Raw genomic sequence first — 27,257 nt, forward strand, 5'->3', positions numbered from 1 at the left:
TAGCCGCAGTCTGAGGAAGGCCAGTGAGGAGATGAAGAAGAGATGCAAAAGTGGCCGCTAGCACCCCCTTCTCCATCCCCCCCCTCATCCGAGGAAGATTCCTCCACACTTTTCTTTGAGAAAAGGCTTCTAATGCTACTTTTTAAAAATCAAAATAAGTGTGAAAACCACTGAACTAAGAGATAGTTTGAGCATCTTCATGTGATACACAAGGTTGACCCTCATTTTTCCCCACGGCCTGTCTTCCAGAGGCTCCTCCAGCCATGCTGAACAAACATACCATGGTGAGCCCATGCCCCTCTGTGCTTGGGCCAGCCTCTCCTAGAACGCACTCCATGACCGCCGCCACAGGTCACCTGCTACTCTCTGCTCGTGCCGCAGTGTTCGGGTACGAGCGCCTCTCCGCCAAAAAGCCAGTCCTCATCACCTCGGTCCAGGACAGGTCTTTGTGGTGCATTTTGCATTTCTTGGCCCACTTACTGCCCTTGAGCTATCTTTACATCTTGAGGGTTAAGATCAGGTCTTACCCTTTTTTGGCTTTTCAGGGCCTAAAATAATACCTACTAGTCAATAATTGTTTACTGAACTAGACTGATTCAATTATTTTCAAACCGGGGCTATTAAAAGTCAAGAAGTTAGAAAATCTTTTCTACGGTCTACTAAAGAGGAGCTTTTCCAAGCATATTAGAAGAAATTATTTCTCCTCCAAAAGTACTAAAATATTAATAGTTAGCCACAAATCTTTATACTTCTAGCACGTCTTCGCAATACCTTTAACGTTCTCAGAAAGAGGTCGATATGAAGTATCACACACCAGAGCTGGGAAGAAGTGGCTGCTGAGAAGAGGTCAGTAGGTTTAATCTGCCTCGAGTCTCTAATTTCTCAAAACCCAAAGCAAACCCTCTGCCACCGCCGCCGAGGCCACTCAGACAGACTCAGTGACCCCGCCGAGGGTTAGGAGACGGCAAGTCTTTCCAAAAGCACACAGCCTCGTCTTTCTCCCTCCGAGTGGCTGGTGGGTCTGAATTGCTGACCTTGTGGTTAGCAGTGCAGTCTGCTGTTCGGTTTGTTCTGGAGATGGTGAGAGCCCCACACAGACGTTCCACAGCACTCTGGGTTTCTTTTCAGAAGTAGTGTGCGCTTGTTAACGCACTTCCGAGGAAACGGACGCCATTGCAAACTGAATGAAGGCATCACAGGACAAGGTAGTACCTCTGGCAATTCAAAGGTTTTGCACTCTAGCCTATAAGCCAGGAGAAAGTAGAGACACAAACACACACACACACACCCAGATCGTTCCAGCGCTCCCCGAGGGGGCAGTATCTCCCACTCTGGGAAACACTGAACCACAGCTAGGGGGGTGTGCTAAGTTTCAGGGAGTGTAGTTTATTATTTGGTGATGTTCTACAACAACCAACACATATCCCATCATTAATTCAAATATCCTGAAGAGGAGAGAACGATAAAAAATGACAATTAATATGTATAAAATTTTAGCTAGCTGAGCGAGATCCTTAATGAGCTAAATGGTACCGTGCTCATCAAGGCCGCTCAAACCTCCCGTCATCAGGTCGACGCTGACTCAGGGGACCCTAGAGGACAGGGCAGCACTGCCCTTTCACTGACAGAAAACAGCGCAATGGTAGCAATCAGTCTGTCATTGCTCACCCTCGAGTGTAGACGAGGGCCACCTCTTACCTGTCAGTAGGCCAAAGACCTACCTACACACAGAGTTAGAAAGCCTTCTGATCTGTCAGTCCAGACCCCACTGGTGTTTGACGCTGGTGGGGGGAGAGGGAAAGAGGTGGTTCAAATTGCGCTTCACCCTCCTCAAACAGTCGACACTTCAGAGAAGGGAAAGGAATGCAGATGCAATTTTCCCTGAACTCAATCACTGCACTGGATGCTACACCTCAAGTCAAGAATATGTGGAGTCCTGGCTGCTTAGTTCTCGGGTCTTCCCAAATCTTCGCATAAGAGACAGAACACTTAGCTAACCAAGCCCAAACCACTGACGGCACTGTTTACAGCACAAGGCGCCACCGTACAGATTCCTGCGAATTCCCATGTCCAAGTAGATGGCTTCAAGGACACTAACTGGGGGATCTGCCTGCTGTCGGGCCTTTCTATGGCAAGGAAAGGGAGGCAGGAAGGTCTCTCTCTGACAGATTTAACAGGAAAACCCCAAACCAGCTAGCAGATATTTACCAGAAAACTCGTGAGCCTTTTGGAAAACAAGTGCTGGGCCTGGCAGGTGAGGAGAGGAGCCCACAGTGAGCCGCTGGGCGGGGCTGGCGCTCAGAACCTGGATGCATGGGGGCAACATTCTGGGAAAGGGCCCACCCTGAGGAGAAGTGGCTAAGACTGTCGTCGACATTGACAGGCACTGCTGGGAGGAAGGGGAATGGTGCCGGGAATCTCAGAAAGCAGGCAGTCAGATTCCCCAGCACATGCCGCCCACAGAGGAAGAGCTCTGGGAACGCAGAAACGCTGACCTGAGTGAATCATTAAAAACACAAATCTAGGAAAAATCATGTCACCAAAAAAAAATGAGCAGTCAAAAAATACTGTTATGGCCAAATCCCATTTCAAATTACTAACAGATCAAAGAGGATAAGAACTAGGAAAAAGAAAACAAAGTCACGCTCAAAAATCACATCAAAATGAGCACACTATTTCAAAACACGCAGCAGGACTTTCAAATTCTCCTTAACACGAAAGGATAACGTAATGGGAAGCAGAAAACCCTCAAGAGGCATGGGACAGAATCCAACAAGGAATTTGAAATAAAAGACCACGCACGGCACTTTGGAACTGAAGTCTCCCCTGGAATGGAAGGAGCACCACACGGAACGACTGAAGAGGAACAAGAGGGAGAGAAGAAAAGAAGGTTTTAATTCCACGAGAAATCAGGCTCCTTCTCCTTGGGTCAGTCTAAAAACCTACCAGAAGAGGAGGGAGAGCGATTTGGGGTGCGGGGGAACGTGGTCACAGAAAAAGGAGAAGAACGAGGGAGTATTTACAACTAAGTAAATACATGAAAAACCCTGGCAACGAGCGCCCGTGCCATCACAGAGGAGAGTGACGAATATGGCAGGGCCGAACAGGAGAGAGGCGACAAGAAACACGACACCATACACCACAAGCCAGTGAACAGAGCAAACCGTGGTGCTGCAGCGAACCTGGAAAGCTCGGTGTTAGTTCACAGAATGTGACACCGTTCTCCAAAACTCACAGCCATCTAGTCAATGGCAAGACACAGCTACCCTCCTGGGGGTTTCTAGATCGCAACTCTTTTCTAGTTTTGTTGATTATAACTCGTCTTTCTTTTTCTTTTGGGGATGGTAGCTCCATACGGGAGTAGGAAACCTCATCTTTCTCCCACAGAGTGGCTAGTGGTTTCCAACTGCTGACCTTGCGGTTAGCAGCCCAAAGCATAACCAGCAGACCACTAGGGTTTCTCGGTGAAGTGGAAAACTACAAACACACTAACTGAAACATAAGAGAAGGAAAGACCATACTAACTGTGGACATAGTTACTTTGAAGGCGGTTCTACCTGTGGTCTAACACAAGTCATCGGAGTTCCAGAAAGCAAACTGAGAAGAACGGGGCAGCATGCCCTTTGAAAACGGCACGATCAAGAGTTTCTCTCAACTAATTCGGAGCCCTGGTGGGGCCTCCGTTAAGAGTCAGGTGGGTTGCTAGATGCAAGGCAGGGGGTTCAACCTCACAAGCCATTCCTCGGGCTTCTTGCTAGCTTGCTTCCGTGAAGACTTAGTCTCGGAAGAGTCCACACAGGGCTGCTACGAGTCAGAACTGGTTCGATGGCAGTGGTGATGAGACCAAATCTGGAGGTTCAAGAATCTCTGGAAAGCCCAAGCAGGACACCCACACCCACAACCTGCCCCACATACACCTTGACACACCTTTATCATACTTAAGTGACACAAAGGAATGAAGAAAGAGAAACAGTTGAAAGCAGTAGAAAAAATGTTTTGTTTTTTATTAAAGGTAAACTACCATCAAGGGGGCATCAATAAAAGAGATGACTGATTACTTTAAAAAAATAAAAGGGGGAATCCAGGGCAGATGAACCCCTCTGGACTAGTGCTGAGAGTGGCGATACTGAGAGGGTGGAGGGAAGGTGGGGTAGAAAGGGGGAACCGAGTACAAGAATCTACATATAACCTCCTCCCTGGGGGACGAACAACAGAAAAGTGGGTGAAGGGAAATGTCAGGCAGTATAAGATATGATAAAATAATAACTTATAAATTATCAAGGGTTCATGAGGGAGCGGAGAGCAGGGAGGAAGGAGGGAAAAAGAAAAACGAGGAGCTGATTCCAAGAGCCCAAGCAGAAAGCAAATGTTTTGAGAATGATGAGGGCAACGAATGTATAGGTGTGCATTACACAATTGACATATGTATGGATTGTGATAAGAGTTGTATGAACCCCAATAAAACAATTTTTAAAAATAGAATAGGGTTGGGAGGTGATGGGGCACTAATAACAATGACTACAAGAATGAACAGATGTTCTGAAACGGATTGTGGTGCCAGTGATACAACTCTTCTGAAAGCGAGTGAACCACTGAATTGTATGATATGTGAAATTATATGCCAAAAAAACTTGGGAACAATATAAAATAGTGAAACAACTAAATAAAAGGGTAGGGGGAATTATCCTCATCCTAGAAATCTGTAATTAGCAAAAATGTTCTTTAAAATCAGGAGGGAACAAAGAAGGATTTCAGACAACTGAAAACTTAAGAGAATTCACTGTCACCAGGTGTTCCCTAAGCAAATCAGGAACACTTCTTCAGGCAGAAGGACAGGGAACCAGACAGGGGCGATGGTGACATTCAGGTCAGTTCCACCTCATTGCAACCCTACGTACAACAGAAGAAAAGGCTGTCCTCCTGATGTAGTGGGTTAGGGGTGGAGTTGCTACCAGCAAGGTCAGCAGTTCAAATCTTCCATTTGCCTCTTGAGAGGCAGACAAAAGCATAGGGAGACATAAACAGCAACATAAAGGCTAAATAGGATATCTATTGACTGTACAGGGCAATAATAATGTCTTACGGGTATAAAATACGTAGATAATTACAGGGCAACTAAAATACCAAGGGCAGAGGAGTCAATGGATTTAACAGTGTTCTATGGCTTTAGTGTCATCAGAGAAATTACAAAAGTAATGTATGGTACTGTCTGAGGCTGTAGTAAATTGGGGGTGCATTATTACAATCTCTAGGACAAAGACTAAAAGAATGCTTGCGGAAGTGAAGTATGATCAACAACAATATGGAAGGGAACGTGACGTAACACTGGCTGCGTCCTCTGAGCGAGGGGCGCGGGGAGAAGAGAAAGGGAAGTGCCCGAGTCACGCGGATCTGAAGGCTAAGACGGGAGTGCTCCAACCAAACGCCACCGGCATTCTCAGAGAAAATGCCAGCGAACAGCACCGAAAGCTTGGACAGCAGCAGCTAGAAAACGGAGCAGTGGACAGGAAAACACGCCAGAGCTACAAATCAGGGGGGAATCTAGTAAAGTTCATATGGAAGGCGATGAGTCCACAATTAGTTCTGGAACACAGGAAAATAAGTAATGTGCACGCGGAGTGACTGGAAAAGAGTAACGCTAACATTCACTCTGCCCTACTGACGGAGTTCTGCTACTGGGCTGCTAACCACAAGGTAAGCAGGTCAAACCCACCAGCTGCTCCACGGGAAAAAGACGAGGCTTTCGGTTCCTATAAAGATTCACAGCCTTGGAAACCAAAAAGGCAATTCTACTCTGCGCTGCAGGGTCACCCTGAGTCGGAATTGGATGGCAGTGAGTTTGGTATTTGATTTTATATCTCGCTATTCAAAAGCTAGGAAAACATAATGCTTCCCAACCCAAAGTTAAACTTTTAAAAACGTCCAACTAAAACTTTTACAAGGAAAACGTGTGAATTATATGCTACCTCTTTCAGAGACTGCAGCGAGTACCAACCTGAAGACACCAGTACTCATTACCTGATTGCTGTTCCCAGTTTAAGAATTCAGAAAGCAATCGAAATCCCAAGAAGGATTACTGCGGTTCTGAAAACATTCCTCTTTCAGTCCTCATACTCATTCTTAGGTCAGAAACAGACATAAATGTATGTCAAAAGGCCTGTAGGTTACACAGTCTGTAGCGTACCCTGTGTATTAGCAAACCACCATTCTCCTACTATCGAAATAGCATTCCTTCTAAAATCTCTCCACAGCCCTCTGGGCCTGGAAGGTGCCACGGCGGTCAGGGCTGATTTCAGCACACATGCTTCTCACTGACCCTTGCTTTCTTCAGACTGCACAAGGCAGCCGGGCTCCACTTCACTTAGTAACGGCCGGCCAACAATGCGCACAAGAGGGAATCTCCACACCCAGTTACCGTCTGAAGCACCTGGGAGCGGCATGCATACATATCTATAGCTAAATAATAAATACACCATCTACATATTTATATGTTCTATTAAAATATTCTGGAAGGCTGGAGGGGGGTGGGAGGGGAATGTTAAAGCAAGTTTAATTGATTCTTCAAAGGTCAAGCATGTCGTGGGAATCCTTCTACAGACCAACCCCGTTCCCCTGGCATCCAGAGCACAGTGTCTTTTGGCCTGTCCTTGTCTGTACCTCACAGTGCCCTTTTCACGGAGCATCATAAAGTCAATTCAGTCAGTACACAATCTTTGTACAGAGTGAATCCTACAAGCGAAAAGCAGAGTATGTTCTTAGTAGGCGGTACTTGGCAAAACCCCATCCTCCTGCCTCGTTACACAGAATACAAAGCTACTGACCTTTGCAAATCTAACTCTCTCTTTTTTTTTCTTTCAGGCTTTTGACTAATTAGACAAAGAGAGAGAAATGTAAGGCAAAAGATAAATCATCCTCATCACTGTTGTTTCTTCTACCTCTTCAATTTCAACAAAACTAGGCTGCTTCTGATTAGCACAACCAGACCTCAGATACAAAGGTCCCGATCAGAAATATCACACACCAAGGGCCTACTGAATAGATCCCAGGGGTCGGGGGCTGCGTGGGGAGGGACAACGCGCAAAGTGCTGAGATGCTAACCAAAAGGTTGGTGGTTTGAGCCCACCCAGCACCTTTGAGAGCAAGCCCTGGCAGTCCATTCCCATAAAGATGACAACCTGGTAAGGGGCATTTCTGCTCTGACACATGGGTCACTACGAGGGGGGAAAACTGATTTGCTGGCACCTCACAACAGGGTTTGCTGGCATAAGGAAAACAATCCAGTGCCAATCCGTGGTCTAATCTACTCTCCTTGAGGCTCATCATTTGCCAAAGGTGTGGACAGGTGTAACCCACTGGCAGTGGGATGTGAGGAAGTGATTGTATCTAAATACACATGGTAACAGCAAGCATCCCAAACGAGTCTTGTCCTCTACCACAGACTTGGACACACAAGGACACTTCCATCTCTACCCTCACCTGCACACCGCTCCTTTGTGGGTCCTAGCTCAGCCTGTAAGTGCCCCACCTCGGCTGCTCTCGAGAAGAAGCCAATGCCATAACCAGCCTCCATGTCTAGCCCACACCTTGCTCAATTCCATTATGAGCGCCCCATTCTTCCTTTGGCTCTTGTCCAAATATTTTGTCAAATCTAATTTAGTCAACCTACACAACAACACCTTATGACCCCCATGCCCTCTTCTTCATGTCCACTGCCTAATCCTCTGTCAGGTTCCCATATACTTCCCACAAGTCATTGCGTGACTCAACTTTCTAAGGGTCCTATATACGAGAGGGTATCCCCCCACCCCAATAAAAACAGCAAGAAGCTCTGCTGGGGGAGCTTTCATAGGAGTATGTATTATTTTTCTGCTAGGTGAGCATCAAGCAACATGCTCTGAGTCAGTGCACCCAGTGGCGTCTTCTGGGAAGGTTCTCTCTGGTCGCAGTGAAATTTTTCGTAAAAGCAATTTTTGTTCAAACCTCACTTTTTGTGATAGCCGATTTAATAGAACAGCATGAAGCTGTGAAATTTTGTTTCCCACTTGGGAAAAATGCCGCAGAAACTGTTGTGGTGTTGAACACAGCTTACAAGGACAGCACTGTGAGGAAAACTCAAGCATATGAGTGGGCTTCTCATTTCAAAAAAAAGTGAATGTCAATGGATGACAAACCTTGTTCTGGACAGCTGTCAACATTCTAAGTGGACGAAAATGCCAACAAAATTCATGTACTTGTGCTTGAAGACTGATAACGGACCACTGAGGAGACGGGGAAGTTATCTGGACTGTCTTGGAGCTTAGTTCAGCACATTTTAATGGGAGACATGGGAACGAGAAGAGTGGCTGCAAAACGTGTGCCTCGGGTCCTGACTGGCCAGGAAAAAGTGCGTGGACTATTCTCACGACCCCGCAAGTAAATACCAGTCAAGCTAGTAGAAGGCGCAATTGTCACTTCGCCCAAAAAAGGCTCCTCAAGTGAAATCAAAGATCAAGATTGTGCTCATTTGTTATTTTGCTGAGAGGGGGCTAGTGCATTTGGAGTTCGTTCCACCAGGTCAGACTGTTAATTCTATTTAGAGGTTCTGAAAAGACTGTGTAACAGTGTGCAACAAAGAAGGCCTGGTTTGTGGCAGACGCGGGACTGGTTTTGCCACCAGGACAACACATCTGCTCGCGCAGCCATCTCAGAGTGACGCTTTTAGCCTATGCACCTGACCCACCTGACCTCGCTCTGCATGACTTCTTTTTCTTTCCGAAAATGAAAAGGGACATGAAAGGACAGTGATTTGAGGATGCAGAAGAGATGAAGAAAAAAATGAGGGAGGTGCTGTCAGCCATCCAAACTGATGAGTTTGAAAAATATTTCCAAGAATGGAATTGCAGATTTGACAAACTTGTATTATGTGTAATGGAGAGAACTTTGAACTGATAAGGCTGTTTTATAAAATAATTTTAAAAGATAGCTTTGAAGAAAAAAATTTTTTCTGGTTTTTTTAGGGACCGCCTCCCCTCATGCAAATGATAGAAACAAAAGACTAGTTACTAAACAAAATGTTTTTTTTCCCAAATCTCCTTTAAAGATGATTACACTCTCCAGAGCAAGCTTTGTACCACCCAGAGAGCTGTTAGGGGTTCTGGTTTTGTTGGGTTTTGCTGTAACTGTGGGTGGGGTTTTATTTCTCCTGAGGCTAGAGAGCCAAAGGACCGCTATTTACATAGCCCCTCAGAGGAGCCTCACAGTCAGCATGAGAACCTAGTTAGAGAAAGCCCTAATGGTCCAGCCAACATACATTTTTCATAAAGTGATTACCCTCCTGCAGCCTCAGCTCCCTAAGCCTGTTCCCGCTTCTGTAATTGTTTTCCTTGTAGGCCAGGCAACAATTACCACTGCTACCGACTGAGGAGGTTCACAAGCAATATCTTTTACAATACGTAAGTGTGGTGTCTCTGATATCGGGTGCTTTTATCGCTAATTGCACCATAAAATGCGCTATTAAAACAGGGACAAACAAGATTGTAAAAATCGCATAATGGACCATGACCACTTACCACAGACATTCATAAATGTTACTGTACTACTCATTTTTCTTTAATTTTCCAGATACATAATTGTTGCTTCCAGAGTTGGACTTCTATGAGGTACCAACAAGAAAAAGAATGTATGTGGGAGTCGTATGCTAGCTGGGCTTGCCTTTCAATAGACGGTTGATACATCAGCTCAGATAGTACATGTATGATGCCACACAATGTGTTGTGAGCACGGGGCTCCTGGAGATGCCTGTGTGGCCCCTGGAGAGAAATCAGAGGCATGGAAAATACATTTGCCATGTGATTTCCGCGTCCCTCAAAAGTTTGTTAAAAAAAAAGAAAAAAAAAAAAACGTTTGCAGCAAAGAAGGAATGAGAAAGAAAAGGAAAAAAAATCGCACAATTTCAAACCATGAAACCTGTAATTGAACATTTCCATCTCAGGGAAATACTCAATGATTAAAGGGTGATGTGAGTCTGTCAACTGCTTATACCTGCCTGTGCATGTGTTCAGCACTGTCTCATTCAAGGGCTAATTTTCAATTTTGTAGGTGAGCCTATCAACTCCTTTGGCTTTTATTCCTATGTATAATCATTCAGAAAATACAAATCAGGAATAAAAGAGAGTAAATACCCATTAGAGACTTTAATGAATTCTTAGGTGGAACTAGAAATGTTACGGACTGATTCTGATCAAATATTGAGATTTTATCTTTTTATTTATCAATTACCAGAGCCAAATGGATATAAACGTATCATTCACAAAAACTCAAATTCATTGCCATCAAATCACTGGCAACTTATAGTGACCCTACAGGACCCTTTGGGTTTCATGCTATTAACTCTTCATGGGAGCTGAAAGCCTTATCTTCCTCCAGCAGAGCTGCTGCTAAGCTTGAACTGCAGACCTCGGGGTTAGCAGCCCCATGCGCAGAGCAACCTATCATGCCACCCAGGCTTCTTGCATCGACCTAACACAAAATACCGCATGCCAACTCAGGGCTTTGTTGCTGTTGTTTGCAGCTGCTGTCCAGTCTACTCCAACTCTTGGCACTAGCCTTGCCAACACTAAAGACAAATAGCCAGGCAATGAACGGGGACTCCATTTGCTCTTCTTTTACTGTTGGGTACAAATTAGGCTGTTAATGGCCAGGTCAGCAATTCAAAACTACCACCTGCTCAACGAGATGAAGACGAGGCTCTCGTCTCCCCTCAAGACTCACAGCCATGGACATCACAGGGTTACTATGTGTTGGAAATGAGAGTGGTTTGTTTGGTTCCGCTGAGTGTGCTCCTATGAGGATCTTCCGTTACAAGGCCCCACCTGGGGGCATAAACGGGGAAGCACTCAACGACCAGCGGAGAGGCTGGCAGTGGGAATGCACGAGAAGCACCTTGAAAGAAACTTCTGGCAATCTGTTTCCAAAGGGTCACAGCCTTTAAAGCCCTACCGCGAATGCAAGGAGTCACCATGAACCAGAATCACTTCAGTGGCAATGCACTGCAACAAATACTCTGTAACAGAAGTAACCTCGATCATAAGGGTGGTCGGAAAGTCTCCCAGAAGGTCTCAGCACATGTAACCCCACCATGCTCTTCTCAAACATTGCCATCAATCCCTTAGTAAATCCAGAATCTAATTCGAAATCAGATGATCAGTCACAGGTAGCATCTTTATTGCACCTAAATTCATTTTTTTAAAACTATTGGACATTAGCTAGTGCTCTTCAAGAAGCAGACTGGTAGAAAGTCAGTCAAAGACACAATACATGAAATGTTGGCTTTAATTTCAGAAACTGAAATCACTTAAATCAGGAGAAATCACTTTAAATCATTTTAAATATCAAAATATTTAAAACATAAAGAATAATTAACCTTTAAAAGGATCAAATATTTGATATATTCTAAAACAATGTAAATCAGAAGATTAATTTTCACTGGTGTCGTCTCCCAAACTTTATTCCCTGAGACATTCTAAGGCTGTGTTCTTGGACAGAGTCAAAGGGAGCTCTCCATATTGTGAGCGCAGACAAGAAACTTACTTTGTCAGATGCCTCGGACGCCAAAAGGTTAGTTGCAAGGGTTTGCAGCTTATGATGGGCCATATTCTTAAGAGCAGCCAGACTGCGTCTTGTCATGGCTTGCTTTAGGTTGACTGCAGGATGGCTGAGGGAATCAACTGCTGCAGGGACGGTTTCATCACAAGCATTCAGGATCTCCACTGCGGTTATCCCCATCACACAGCGATCCAACGCACCTGGAAGACACGTTGGCCCAAATGTGACACAGCATTGTAACACTTGAAACCGTTGTTTGGGAAAACAGAGCGCTGGTCCCAGACACCACACCTGGAAAGGCTTGAAGGGACAGTGGCTGGACTCTCACGGGGCCGTGAATAGTGCCCACTCCCACTAGTCAGACTGAAACCAATTCACAGGTCAAAAGTAAAGTGCTCAGGAAGAGCTTACCTCAGCAGCAGAGAATAACCAGCCTCAAACTTAACAGCGCTCGAGCCCCACCTGCCAAGGGCTGGAAGCTAGACCCAAAAGGACCAGTTTCCAAGTAACTCAGTGACCTGCCATAACAAAGCTCAGTAAGATTTATAACGTTAAATATCCAACAACCAAACAAAATTAAATTCAAAGACATATCAAAGTATGCCAAGCAGCAAGAATATATTACTGATTACAAGAAGAAAATCCTAACAGTCAATACCAACCAAAAACTGGCACAGGGGTGAAAATTCACAAATCAAGGCATTTAACATGATCATTTTGATTCAGATGGTCAAACGTTTGACTAGAGGTGTGGAAGATAAACAAAAGTCCAAAACAGAACTTTTAGAGATGAAACGATGTCCATTAGACCATGTAGAAGACTGGGATCCATGAAGATAGAGCAACAAAAGCTACGATAGATTAAACACACAAAGTAATGTTTCCAAGTGAAAAGAGCATCAGTGACAAGCTCAAGTGACACAGTCATGTACTTACAGCCCCCAAAAGAACAGGTCTGAAGGGAGGAGAGAAGACCCTGTTAAATAAATATGAGTCCTACTAGGCAAACGCTTTCCAAATTTGGTGAAAATTATCAGTCTCTTGATGCGAGATGTTCAATAAACCTTCAGCAAACGAAAGAGGAAGAAAATTGCAATCAGATTGCTCAAAACCAGTGATAAAGAGAAAATCTCAAAGCAGTCAGAGAAAACAGATACATTATAATCCAGAAGAACAAAGACAAGCAACTTTCTCATCAAAAGCAACGAGAGAAAATAATGAGGTACTGAAAGGAAAAAAAAAAACACCCTGTCTCAATCTAGTATTCTACACCCAGAAAAAATTTTTCTTTAAAATGAAGGTGGGACAGTTTTTCACACATATAAAAAAGCTGAAGGAATTCAGCAGCAAGACTCACAAAACAAAAATATTATAGGAAGTGCTTTAAGCAAAAAGAAAATGATTCCAAATGGAAATCTGGATCAACAAATACAAAGCAAAGAAATCAATGGAAATAGTAACTACACGAAGTAATACATGAAATTCTGTGCTTATTATTGTACCTCAAACATAATAGATTAGTTGAACCAATAAACAGGAAGAATAAAAATGATGTTCCAATTGAGTGAAAACAGAGCACGAGAAGAACGCCGTAAAGGCACAGAGAGGGATTCAGAGATGCGGGATGAGAGCACTGGTTGGTGCAAAAGAGAGGAGGAGGGAAACCAGGCGGGAGGAAGGTACCGCTCACAGAGAACCTGGTCTGAACCACCATTACTTACAGATGGTTAAAAGTTAGCCCAGTGGTACGTTGAGGCTTTGCCTAGTACAATTAAACTGGCACGGAATGGCTGAGAAGAGAAATCGAGCAGGCGCGTGAGGGGAATGTGGGCATCAACGAGAAAGGTACCCTGGGAAGAGAGAAAGGAGGGGAGAACTAACGAACAGAACTGGAGCATCAACTGCAGAGGGGGCGGGGCACAGTCCTCGCTCCACTCCAGCAACCTCTCCTGTGAAACTCTGGAGGAGATCAGGAAACTCTGCTTCTCTCTGGTGTTCACCAGGCTTTTCTAACTCTCCCATTCTTAGTGCCCGCCTCTTCCATTGCATTTTAAAAACAGAAAGAAAAGCAAAGACACAGACAACATAGAAAAGGAGACCACATGATTGATGGCAACTTATTGTGGAACAGACAAGTACAATAAAATCTCTGCTGTATTAATTAATGCCAGCAGAGTCAAATATGGAGAAAAATCGTTATCACTAGAATCTTGGACTAATCAATAGTTGACTGAACCAAAGCATCAACTCTGGAATCTCTTTGATAATCTTAGTTACAAGAAAACAATAATTCCAATAAATATGAAATCATTAAATTTCTGGAGGCACTGAGGCTAGATGAACCTGCAAGAACTATTGCCCTGAAATGCTCATTAAGCCTTAAATAAGACAAGCATTAGTTTAGCTGGCTTGGTTAAGAATGCCTTCCCTGAGCACTGTGCTTTATGAAAGAACCATCTGTGCAGCAAGTACAGAAGGAGAAGATGAGGCAGGCTGCTCCTGCCAAGATTTACAGCCTTGGAAACACGACAGAGTCACTGTGAGTCAACTCTCAGGCAGTGGGGTTTGGGTTTTGCCTCTATGGGGTAAAACTGACAATTACTTGAAAGGCTAGTCAGGAAGCTTACAGGAAGGATAGTGAGCTTACGTTAATACAGGTTAAAGATGCAGAAAATGGTCGAGTGGATAGTTACACAGCAGTGTGTTGAAGTGCAGATGGAGAAATTATTGAATTGGTATATGTTCGATTGAGTACATTTTCAGTCAACAAAAAAAACTACAAACTCCGTCCCCAATTTCATTTAAATAAGGGTTTAAGAAACAAACAAAAAGTAACAAAATGCTTCCTTTTTTAAGTTAGTTTTAACCAAAAACAATACATAACTAAGGCCTTATATGAACACTGTCTGCTTAGATCCCAGGCAAACTGCACTCAGCAAGGACGAGGCGAGCACACACCACACCTTTGTGTCTAGTTGTTCACATTCTACATCTATTTTCCAACATATAAATATTTGCTAATTCCTTGCTATATTTTATTAGATAATGAAATTAAAACTATGGTTTTAGTGCACACCTCATGAAGTAAATACAAAAATAGATGTGCCGTATATACTCGAGTATAAGCCTGGGCACCTTATTTTACCGCAAAAAACTGGGGGGTGGGAGGGGGAAGAGATGGGGAGTGGATATCAGGGGCTCAAGTGGGAAGAGAATGCTTTGAAAATGATGACGGTAGCATATGTGCAAATGTGCTTGACACCCTGGAGGATGTATGGATTGTGATAAGAGATGTAAGAGCCCCCAATAAAGTATTAAAAAAACTGGGGGGCTTTTTCAGCATTAAAACATGTGCTGAAAAAACTCAGCTTATACTCACGTAAATATGGTATTTTAGCAATGTAGGGGGAGGAGGGGAAGAAACAGGACCAAGTACATTAACAAAACTTTGAAAATCTACTTCTATTACATTTTGGCCAATGTTCAGTGGCATTTGCAGTTGTGCAAGATTTAACAACTGTCCCTACTAGAGGTGCAGCTTGACCACATAAGCAACAAGTCATCTGTGCCACATAGCAAAACACTGCAAAAAATGACAGGCAGCAATGTGTGTAAGCTTGGTAATGGTAGATGAGAAGAATGGTTTGTAACTAAGACATAATTTAAAGCACACCATTATTTCCCAGAGGCCTGTGGGGACACCACTTCGAGACTACTGGGAACATCAAGTGTGAAGAACAATGAGACAACCTGGCCTGATCCCACCACACCGAGGCAAAGCACTGGGGGAGTGCAGCGGAACAGCAAGGGAATGGAGTGGCAAGGTCCCCAGGGAATGCTGAAAGTGGACTTTGGGGCCAGGGCGTGCTGCCCCAACAGACTGGACTGGAAAACGCTCCTAAGGGCCGGCAAACGATCCCTGAACTAACTACAAGCTTTTCTCTTGTGAAAAAAAAAAAAAAAAGAACAATGAGACAGCTGATCCCAAAAGCACGTCCACAGCTCCTTGCAAAAGCTGTCCGTGTGCATAGGGTGAAACTGCTACCGGGGGCTGTTCCCGCTGTGGTCCTTTCAGGCCTGTGTCCCAGGGCACCTCTGGGTGGACCCCATCGGCCACCTCCAGCCGGCCATCGAGCTCCATGGCTCTTATCACATGGCATTTCCACTTCTCTCTTTTTAGAATGTACGACTGATTTTACTTTTCCTGTTGTTGAGAATACACACAGCAGAACACCCGCCAATCTGGAGTTCCTATAGTACTAATTCAGCGACACTAATAGCCCCCTTTAGCTGTCCAACCCTTCTCACCCTCCTTTCCCAGCCACTCTGCCTCCATTAACGTGCTGCCCCTCAGGGTCCTACCTCGCCTTTCAAGGTGATGTTGTCAATTGGGTTCCCTAGAGTTACTTCTTAAAAGAGCAGTATGTTCAAGGCAGACATTCTTTACTGTGAAGCTACATGACTGCTTAAAGAAGATTTAAGGAATATTTTTGAGTTATTTTCTCAGGGCCATAGTTTCAGGGGTTCATCCAGCCTCCATGGCTCCAGAAAGTCTAGATTCTATGAATATTTGAAACTTTGTTCCACATCTCCCCCCTTTTAGCTAGCCTTCTTCTGGAGAAGCTTTGATTTCACATGATAGAGAAGTTCACAATTTAAAAAAAGCCATATCAGATTCCTTGACCTTCTTCATCATGTTATATTTCATGTTACTGGCTTCAAAATCATTGAGCTACACACTGAAAATAAAAATTACCTGTTTGAGAGACCAAAAAAAGGGAAATGTACAGGGTATAGAAGGACAAGAGTAAGTGCGATTAAGCTAGATACACAAGAATCATAAACATAAAAAAGTGCCCAATATGCACGAACAGTATTAGTGTAATATGCCCCACTTGTAAAAACACATTCCCGGGGCACTAAGGATAGAATTTCTTCTCAGAGTTTAAATACATTTCATACATCAAGCCTTGTCTGAATCTGATTTATCTCGCTTCATTTTTTATTTATTTGATAAATAAATAAATTTAATAAATAAATAATGCCAATACCTTCAGGATGTGCCTTACTTACTGCCTCCCCAGGGACCTTTATATCACTAGCTAAAGCCTGGACAACAAGCAGGAAAAGGGAATGCATACCTGCTATTATGGTGGAAATCCAGAATAAATTCTGCTTCTCTATTTTTATCTCGATGTAAGACTGTCGTATTGACTGATTGTTTACCCAAATCCTCTTAAAGGTCAAAAGATAACTGGGAATTTTCAATATTACATATTGTGCTTCTGGGCTTAATTACTAGACCAGTAGACTGCTTAGAAGAAGAACACCCTCCAGTACCCCTACAGCCAGGGGCTATTTGTCATTTCCTTCTAGGAAAATTACTGGAAAAGGAATGTTTTTCAGTAAGGTCTCATTTGTAAAGGATTTCATATATTTACATATCTGAGAAACACAGTAAAATGATACTCTACTCCGTCTTATTTGATTTAAACAGGTCCTGGAAAATCTTACCATACTTTTCTACTAAAGAAATGTCAATTGCAAGCATTGATTTAAATTTATAGTATTTTAAGTACAATGTCTCAAGGAGGACATTTTTTCTTTGACACTAATTAACAAAGAATATGTTTCTAATTGTAGGTACTCTTAAAACTCAAGAAAATAACAAGTCAAACAATGTACCTACTAAATAATAATAGTTAACATAAATTCAAGTAGACACACTCATACATGTAATGTGTACACACACAAAATTATGCTTACCGCCCACCAGAGTAATACACACTGATTTGATTTTCCCAGTAAAGCTATGAAATAGAAGCTGTAAAATGAAATAGAGTCTCATTTTACAGATGAGAAAAGTGTACGTTCAACGAGTTGGAGAAGAGATTTGAACCAAGCAGTCTGCCTCCCGTGTCTAGGCCAGAACACATGATGTTCAGTTTGATGGTGGTGCAAATCAGCACACAGAGTCACAACGACTGTGATCTGTCCCTCAGGAGAGGGGCAAGCATATCAATGAACACTAAAGCATGTGCAAAACTGCACCTGGCTCTGGCAGTAATTTATGCTTTTTAAAAGGCAGAGGAAATGAGATATGTGATGTAAGGGATTGGTGTCAATGAGATGGGACTAAATGCCTATGTAAAATGTTGATGGAAAAGTGGTAATCTGATGTCCCCACCCCCAGCCAGTCCTGGGGCTTTGGGGCTCGGCTCAAGGGGAGTCCCTCTGGGATATGGGGGTACAGTGAATGGTGTGACCCTGTGCCTACACAGTAGGGTACGCTGGGCCCCTCTAGGGTTTCCTGTATAGGCTCCAATAAGTTTCTTCCTTTTTGCTTAAAAAAAAAAAAGTGGTAATCTGCTCTGTAAACCTGCACCCAATTTACAAATAAAATTTCAAAAATAACCAGAAACAAGTCCACAAAAAAATATGGCCCGACTTTAGTACTTACCGTTGGATATGTTAATTTTTCGTTCTCTTCTAATACTTCTGTGCTTTAACATTCTTAAGCAAAAAAGAAGAATCTCTTTTGCAATCAGGCAAGAGAAAGTACAGAAACAGAATGTCTGACACGCTTCCAGGTGGACACACTCTTCTAAGACTGTCTACTACTACCAACCAGGAGTCCCAGTGGGGCCGAGGGTTACGGGCTGCTAACTATTATCAAGGTTAATCGTTAGAAACCACCAGCTGCTGCGCAGGAGAATTCTACCCAGAACGTGAACCTTTATTTCAATCACATCCTACAAGGAACTGTCCAGTATTGCTTTTCTGCTATTTCAATGAAGGAGGCTTTTCTCTGATCCACTGTCTATGAAGCTAAGACGATAATGACGCTCACTTTACTCATGATTGCTTCTGCTTCTGTCACGGCTAAGGCTCGGTTTTCTGTCATGTCTGTCCTCATCGGAAAAGGCCCTGGCGGTGGGATGGGTCTGGCACTGGGCTGGTATTAGGTTAGCAATACAAACACTTTAACTGGGCGTTAGGGGCGGTGGGAATGAGGCTCTCTATTCCCGCAAAGATTTACAGGCATGGATACCCTAGCAAGCAGCTCTACTCTGGCCTGAAAGGGTCACTAGGAATCAGCATTCACTTGAAAACCGTGGTTTCGGTTTTCAGTTTGGTCCTCATTTGTATAGGGTCTCCAATTGCAGACCCTTACAGGGGGAACAACTGCTCTATGAGCACTGCATACCCTCGAGTACAAGCTGTCTCCCAAAGAGCAGCCGAGGCGCCTCATCTCACCACAAAAACTGCATGGAAATGTGCTGAGAAACTTGGTTTCTGCATGAGTACATACGGTATTTGGCCTACCAACACAAATAAGAGGGCACTTAAACATGAAATAGCTCTTTGTTGATAATGATAGGGGAATTTTAAGTTACCTTTTATTAGTAAATTGGGTGAAAGCTTACAGAGCAGATTACCACTTTTAGAGAAAATCAGTACTGACACTTCAGGTGGTGGGATGGGGGGGTGCATGTGTGTGTGTTCCCATGGAAATAATTTATCTTTTAATTCCATTTTTCCTTGAACATTTTAAAGCCTGCTTCATATAGTCTAAGTTTCTAAGAAACTGAATACCCCCCTCGGCTCCTCTTTTTCCTGCACTTGTACTTACCAGTGTCCATCTGCCAGACGTACACAGAGCCGTCTGAACACCCTACGACCAGGTAGTCATCAGGAGGCCGCCACTTGATTACTTGGATAGGGAAAAGGTGCCGCGACGCCAGCATGATACATTTTTTCTCTCGCAGGCTGAGGAGCCCTACGGAGTGGTCACTGGCTACCGAACAGATGCAGTGCTGCACTCTGGCCTGAAAAGAAGAACAAACCTTCATCGCATTGAGATTAAAGCCACAAGAACGCGAGTCCTGTCCTGCATGCCTTACGCCAAAATCGATTACGCATTCGGTCCCCATTGACATCATTCAGAATGTTAGGTTGTGTTGAAACATATTCATATTTCTTCCTATTATGCACAAAACACCCAGGGCAATCCCAACAATACCTAAATCAATGGATGGATGGAGAGAGAATTAATCCTGGACCCCACATGGAAAGGAAGTGTTGGGAAATTGGCTTCTCCAATTTGAGGATGACCTTCCTGAAATGATGGCTGTATCTGAGCTGGCCACGCGGGGAAATTGATCTGTTATGATGTGTTCTCTTTGAGCTGTGTGAACTTCCCTTTGTTTGCCAGGAGAGCGGCCTCCTTCTGTTTGAGGCCCCGTCACCTAGACTCTGGCTCTTCCCTGCCTCTATGCTCAAACACAATACCCTGGTGAGCCCTCCGCCACCACCATTTCTCAGAAGCCCCAGCCAGTTCGCATTGTCTGGGGCAGCTTCCCTGTGCCCTCTCGGTGCCTGCCTGACACACCGCCAGGTGCACCACACAGTAGCCAATTAAACCCTCTGCTGTGCATTTCCTTTTGCCGCGAGTTGTCGCCCCCTCTTTAGAAAAAATAAGGTGGAAATCGTAGAGCAAAGACACAAGAAAGAGGTTCATTAGCAAGAGAGAACTCAGCCCACTCTCTAGAAAATCAGAGCACTGCATTTTTGGCAAGAGAATTTGAAGCAGATGTAAAGCTTCTTAGGGACTGCCTTTGATTACTGCGGGAAACCCTATGAACGCAGCTATCTGAAATGCACGGCTGTCCATAGGGCAGCTCTTGACCGCGGGTTACATTACACGCATACCCCACTGGTTGTGCGGGATCGTTACACGCATACCCCACTGGTTGTGCGGAATCCAAAGAGACCCATCACCAATCTCATCCTATTGGGCCCCGGAAGTGAAGGGACTGTTTTGGGCTAAATAACAGTATCTGTTCCTGAATGGAAATCTGGGTGAACAACAGCCCACCAGCCTTTGACAATTACTGCTGCTACAGTTGCTCTTAACCCGAGCATTGCCCAGAGCCTTGATGCGCACAACGAGCCGCCTCCTCTCTCCAGGAGAAATGCTCTAGCCCTCCCAGCGGACCACGCTGTGGGAAAAGCTGCTGCACACGATGGGGCTATTGAGAAACAGGGGCATTTCCAATTTCCCATCCGTGGGCCTGTGGAATCTGGCAGGGAATTCCTGAGTGGGAGCTCTGCGTGTCCTCTTCCCTTTCCTCTGTCACTTTTTTAAATAACCCTGACTTAGCTTTAATTCTATTTTATTTTAAATAACCTAAATAATTTTTTATTTTCTAAATAACCTAAGCTCAATTGTGAATATGGCAGGATGGAACAAAACAAAGAATATTGCAATTTTTAACTGGTTGCTTTGTTCTTAAGAGCGGCCCTCGGGTGGCACTCTGCTGGAAGCATTGGCCTGGTAACCTCAACTAAGGTCAGTCTTTCAAAAGCACCGCTACTCCAAGGGAGAAAGATGAGGTTGTCAGCTGCCCTAACTCCCAGACTCAGAAACCGTATTGCTATGAGTTGGAATCAATTTAAAAGCGTGGAGTTTGGGTTTGTTCTTAGACTCAGGTGTTTTATTAACTCTTGTTAGCTTTCTGGATACTTTTTGCTGTATAATAATTTCAGCATTTTAATCAGCATAGCAAGTGTTTACTAGTTTTGAAAGGTACATGAACTAAGTCCAAAAAGACATCATAAGCCTTTATTAAACTATCTTAAAATTTTAAACATGTTTGTATTAAGCTGACTTAATTTCCCCTGGTAAGCACGCAACTGAAATTGCAAATGAGACTTCTTACTTATGGAAATATATTAAAGTTTGAAGGGCAGTTGACTTCTAGAACAAAACTTAGCTTGATACCTAAGAAATCATAATAGTGGTAAGTTACAAGCAATCGTTTAAATCTAGGCAATGTTAAAGCAAAACGGGCTAAGTATATGCACCATGATGCCTTTATTTTCAATTATTTTACACTACTATCATATTTCTCAGTTTCACCAGACACTCATTGCTAGCTCATGACAACACATAGCCCAATACAATGGGTCTATTTCCAGGGGTTATCATAATACTGGGTTTCTAGGTATCAAAGGTATCCAATATACTGTCAAATGGGGTGGTAGCCACAATAGGAATGGTGAACTACTGTTTCTATTTCGCAACATCTGCCAAAAAGTGTGGTCACTGTATTTATTTCTTTCAGAGAAAATAAAGGAGCCCTTTTCCCTTTGTAGAACTAGGGAGAGCGATTCCTCCAGAGCCCCCCTCATCTCTGTGCATCCTTCACGCCCACCGCACGCTGCTCAGCCACACCTGCCACTGCTTTTGACACTGCTTCTCGGACTCACACGCTCTCCAAAACCTTATGGAAAGGACAATGTTCAGAAAGGTTCGGAAATTGGGAGAAGTGATCTTTATTTGTGGGAATTGCAACCAATCAATACAACGAAGCAAAATATGTATGGAATTATTTTATGGAAAATTGCTGTGCCCTGTAAACCTTCACCTGGCTCACAATGAGACGTTGTGTTGTTTTTCAATCTTTTTCAGAAAATGATTTCTCAGTAGCCTGCCCTTCAGTGGCCTATGTGCTGGCCCCAAGGCTGCAGTCACGCACGAGCGTTCCCAGTCCTTCCTTAAAGGTGCACGAGAGACGCACGAGCCAATGTGTGCTTCCTCCAGGATTTTTTCACTATATTAAGTGAGCCTAGAATTATCATGTGTTGGCTGATCTCAACATTGGAGGGGATACAAAGCTACTGACCCCCACTAGCCACGGCCCCCCCTCTCTCTGCCAATATCTCCTTGCTAAGGCCCATGACTAGCAAAGACTGACTCATTAAGCAAATGACACAGGCGTGACCATTCGTAGGACTGAAGCTGTGGGACTACTTGCTCCCCGTGGGCAATGTCACTGCTAGAACACTTCGCCCATCCCCCACACATAATCACGGGGCATTCTCAGGAATCAGGAAAATGTAGTCCATCCTCACAAAGAAACTGAGACACTTGTACATGATATCGCTATACTTATTTAACAATCTAAGGGCATATGGTGGAGGTGTGAGGGGGAGCAAACACAGAATAGGAAGCTAGACTGCTTGAGAAGTGGGTCTTTTTCCGAAGGAACAATAAACAAGCAGCTATGATTCCAAACACTCTAGTTTTTTTTGTTTCCACAAGATGCATTTCCTCTTGATACATGTCAATTTCAATAAGTTTTGAAGATAGTTTTATATCTCTTACATAGAGTAGCATAGTGATGCTGGCGGACGAAAGTTTGAGTCTACAGCGAATATGCCGAGCCTGCAAGCGGCAGGAAGCACCTGAAGAGCTAGCTGGAGTTTTCCTGTCATGAGCAACAGCCTGGGAACAGCCACAACAATCCAGAGTGAACACCACCACAACAACAAAAATCGATGCTAACAAGCCCCAGAAAGCACTGTTATTAGAGGTGCTTAACTCCTAAGGAAAGAGGGCTCTCTGCTTTTTAAATATGGATTTAAATAAATCTAATTTTTCTTCTTTGAAGAAAATGCGAGTCTGACTCATATGAAAACTGGCCTCGAGTGAAAATGGCCCAATACGGTAAAACCTCATTAATTTTGACTCTACTAATTAATTCTGAGTTGATGGTTACCTTTGCAGTCTGTGTGGAAACAAATTAATGGTATAAACAAAGCAAATGTTTAGCCTATTTGCGTGTAAAAGGGGAAAAGACCACTTTCAAGCGCCACTCTGGTATTAATTTTAATTCGAATAATGAGTCGTGGTAAATACTTCTCAGCATTTGTCCAATGAAAGCATTTAAAAGATTTGCTAAGATACAATTAACTTGCGTTCCTCGCATCTGTCCTCAAAATGATCAAATACCTCTTAGAGCATATTTTATAATTCATGTTCCTTTCAGATTGAGACACAGCTTCCCATGAATGCGTTGCAACAGCACAATCCATTTATTATTGAATTGCAGAGAGCTTGGTTATTGAACACCGACTGCACATGTATTCGTTCTACACTTGATTAACTCCGTCTGACTCCGCTTTCTTTCACTTCGGCGTGAAGAAAGTCACCCCAACGTGATTTAACACCAAGGGTGCTCTACCATTAGAACAAGATAATATATGCATTTTAACTGCAGGGTTAAAATAGTAATACAGCTACTCAAAAACGTGAACCTTATTGTGTTCCCAGTGACAGATGTGCCAGATTGTTTTGATCCCACACCAATTTGCTAAAAAGATCTGAAATGTTCTCTCACTACAGGGATATTTACGGATTATATAGGTGAACTGTTGTGCTAATAAAACATGCTCATTAAAAAAACTTACATAGAAATAAAGAGGTCTCTGACAAACAGAAAACAACTTACATAGAAATGTTAATATTTAAAAGACTGACTCAAAGATGAAACAAAGATAAGATTAGATAAAATATTTTCTGAAACATCTCACCAATATTAAATCACTTCATCTTCTTCTTGTTGCTAGGTGTCATCAACTTGGCGCCAGCTCACAGCAACACTGTGTCGGCTGACATAAACAACTGTCTTCTTCTGTGCCACCCCAGTCTCAGGCGTGTCTGAGCTCATGGAAGGTCACCCTTTTTGCCCCTCACTCTCTGCTTAAGGAAGCATGTTCTGTCCTCTGCGGACGGATCGCTCCTGATACCATGTTCAAAGGATGTGAGGCAGTCTCCCCATCCTTGCTTCTAATGAGCATCTTGGTTGGATTTCTGAAACAGATCTGTTCATTCCTTCTAGTATTGCCACTGAGTCAACTCCCACCGTGCGGCCCTGTGACAGTGGATGTGTCATAACCGAGCTCGGGTAGAACCTGCACACAGACTGTGTCACAGCTGTGCAAAGGGAAGGGGACAGTGAATGGTTTAAAATCGAGAAAGGGGTGTGTCAGGATTTTATCCTTTTCTCGTGTTTATTCAATCGGTATGTTGAGTAAATAATCCGAGAGCTGGAGAGTATATGAAGAAGAATATAGCATCAGGATTGGAGGAAGACCCACTAACAACCTGCAACAGACAGACGATACAACCTTGCTTTGTTGAAAGCCAAGAGGACTGCAAGCCCTTACTGAGCACAATTGTTCTGAAAATTCCCATTCTTCACAACTTATCCATACCTTGCTATGATACCGACAGTTGGATCCCTTTGGACAATGAAACACAGGCAAACATCTTTATGGTATTCTCTGTTTTCAGTCAATTGATCTAATGTGAGCAATAATGTGCCTCTTCTGAATCTGACTCGAATGTCTGGCAGTTCTCTGTCGGTGTGCTCTGTAAACATTTTTGAAATTATCTCATGTGCGACATGAGTGATACTCTTCCATTATCAACATAGTTAGATCACCTTTCTTTGCTAAGGGCCCCAGTACGGACCCCTTCCAGCAAATGGGCCAGACAGCCACCTTCCAAATTTCTTGGGATAGGTGAGTGAGCACTTCAAGCATTCCAACCATTTGTAGAAGCATCTCAATGGGTATTCCATCAACTCCCGGAGCCTTGTTTTTAGCCAGTATCTTCAGTGGAGATTGGACTTCTTCCTTCGATACCATATACCCCCTGAAATGCTTCAACCCTTTGGTACAACTGTATGCATCATTTCTTTTTTTTTTTTTTTTTTGCTTTTCCCCCCTAACAGTTTTATTGGCATGTAATTCCTATATCAGATAATTCAATAGTTCAATCATATCAAGAACAGTTGTACAATCATCACCACCTCCACGTTCTTTGGATGTTTCCTAACAGTTTGATATTTTGCCCACAGAATCCTCCTATATTACAACCCGAGGCTTGCTTTTTTTGCTTCCAGGCGTAAATGTTCTCTTCAACACTTCCTGCTTGAGAAATGCCAAGTATTTTCTTACCTGTCAGTTTTCTAACTCCAACTTCTGGAACATTTCACGATGATATTTTAGTTTGTCTTCTCCAGTTGCCTTTACTATCTTATGCTCAACGTTTTTACTTCATTTCTTCCGTTTGCTTTAGTTATGCGACATTCAAGAATACACCTTAGAGTCTCTCTGACAACCATTTCTTTCTTGTTGGTCTCTTAAACAACCTTTTGCTTTCTTCGTACACAATGTCCTTGATGTCATCTTACCATTCATATCATCTTCTATCATTTGTCTTGAAAGTGTTAAACCTAGTCTTGATAAAGTCTCTAAATTCAGGTAGTATGTACTCAAGGGTGTATGTTGGTTCTCCATAAACCTGTTTTAATTTTCTTCTGCTTCAACTTGAACTCGTATATGAGCAACTTTTGTAGTCCACCCCTGGCCTTATTCCAACTGATGATATCTTTCCATACTCTTTTTCTACAGATGTCATCTATTTAATTTCTGTGCATTCCATTTGGCAAAGTCTGCATATATAGTTGCCATTTATGTTGTTAGGAAATACATGTCCAATGAGTAATTGGTCTTGCAAAATTCCATTATGCAATCTCTGGCATCATTTCTTTTTCCAAACTGAATTTATTAAAATGCCCAATCATAGAATGACCCATGCCTCTTTACAGCCTCGAATGCACCACAAAGGGCTCTTCCTTAGACCCTCTCCCAAGTCACTTCATAGCAGGCAAAATCCTGTGATAAACCCTACCACTCAGCTCACGATGATCCATGCATTTCAGAAGAGAGCTGCGCCCCAAGGTTTTCTTGGTTGTTATGTTTAAGATTTCAGACTTTATGTGCAATCCTTTCCCCTTATTTCCCCTGCCCAGTCCCAAAAGCTGAACAGTCAAAGTATGTATTCATAAGCCAAAGTCAAAAACACCATCATTCAGTCAATTCCAGCCGCCCTGTAAGGTTTCTGAGGCTGCCAGTATTTGTGGGAGCAAACAAGCTCATCCTTTTCCCTTTTTTCTTATTTTTTATTAGGGGCTCATACAACTCTTATCACAATCCATACATAGACACGCATCAATTGTATAAAGCACATCTGTACATTCTTTGCCCTAATCATTTTCGAAGTATTTGCTCTCCACTTAAGCCCTTTGCATCAGGTCCTCTTTTTTTCCCCCTCCTTCATGAGCCCTTGACAATTTCTATCACCAAGGTCTTATTTTCCAACCACCATTAATTATCAATGCATCTTGATTGCATGTTTTCTCTTCAATTTCTTCATTTTTGCTGTAGTGGTTGGTACCTAAATTATAGTTATATTAGCTGATCCTCTTTGTAGACATGGGGTTTTCTTGTCACTGACGGCTCTGTCCTTCAGGATAAACCTGGAAATGGTCTTTTGGGTGATGGATACAATACTAGTCCCTTTTTGAAAACCAAAACTCTTTGTCAATTAGGTTGAAGGTTAGAGATCAGATTGTCATTAAACAGCTCATCAAACCTCTCAGTGGCCAACTGTTTCCTCCTCACCTCTGTGTCCCATCTCTCTTTTACAGTACATTATTGTCCCTTTCATCCAAGTTAACACCTGTGTACCCTCTAGCTCACTGCTTCCCTTTCCCTCTCGTCCCTCCCACCCCTGGTAACCTTCAAGGTGTGTTTCATTCGGTGTGAAGAAGGTTTCTTGATGCATCTTTCTCATACAATAGTGGTCGTATCCAATATTTGTCCTTTTGCATTTGCCTAACTTCACTCAGAAAATGTATTCATTTCATGAGGTTTCTCCCAGTTTCATCACTCTTCTTTAATGATGCGTAGTATTCCATTAGGTATGTCGTTCGTTTTTGCCACTCCTAGCATAGTAGGTCATGTAATTATCAGATTCA

At 43.2% G+C, this 27,257-nt stretch overlaps 1 protein-coding gene across 2 annotated transcripts in view; it reads right to left on the minus strand.

Moving 5' to 3' along the window:
* The window catches only part of WDR7 (WD repeat domain 7), a 363,988-nt gene that overhangs the window by 275,295 nt on the left and 61,436 nt on the right, over positions 1–27,257 (minus strand). For both annotated transcript variants that reach the window (XM_075532929.1, XM_075532930.1), the window contains 2 exons: positions 19,217–19,412; positions 11,569–11,783 (listed from right to left, as the gene is read on the minus strand). In XM_075532929.1, coding sequence (XP_075389044.1) covers positions 11,569–11,783; positions 19,217–19,412 — 411 coding nt within the window. The remainder of the gene's footprint in view (positions 1–11,568; positions 11,784–19,216; positions 19,413–27,257) is intronic.

This window comes from Tenrec ecaudatus, chromosome 15 (assembly GCF_050624435.1).
Source record: "Tenrec ecaudatus isolate mTenEca1 chromosome 15, mTenEca1.hap1, whole genome shotgun sequence".
Lineage (NCBI taxonomy): Eukaryota > Metazoa > Chordata > Mammalia > Afrosoricida > Tenrecidae > Tenrec > Tenrec ecaudatus.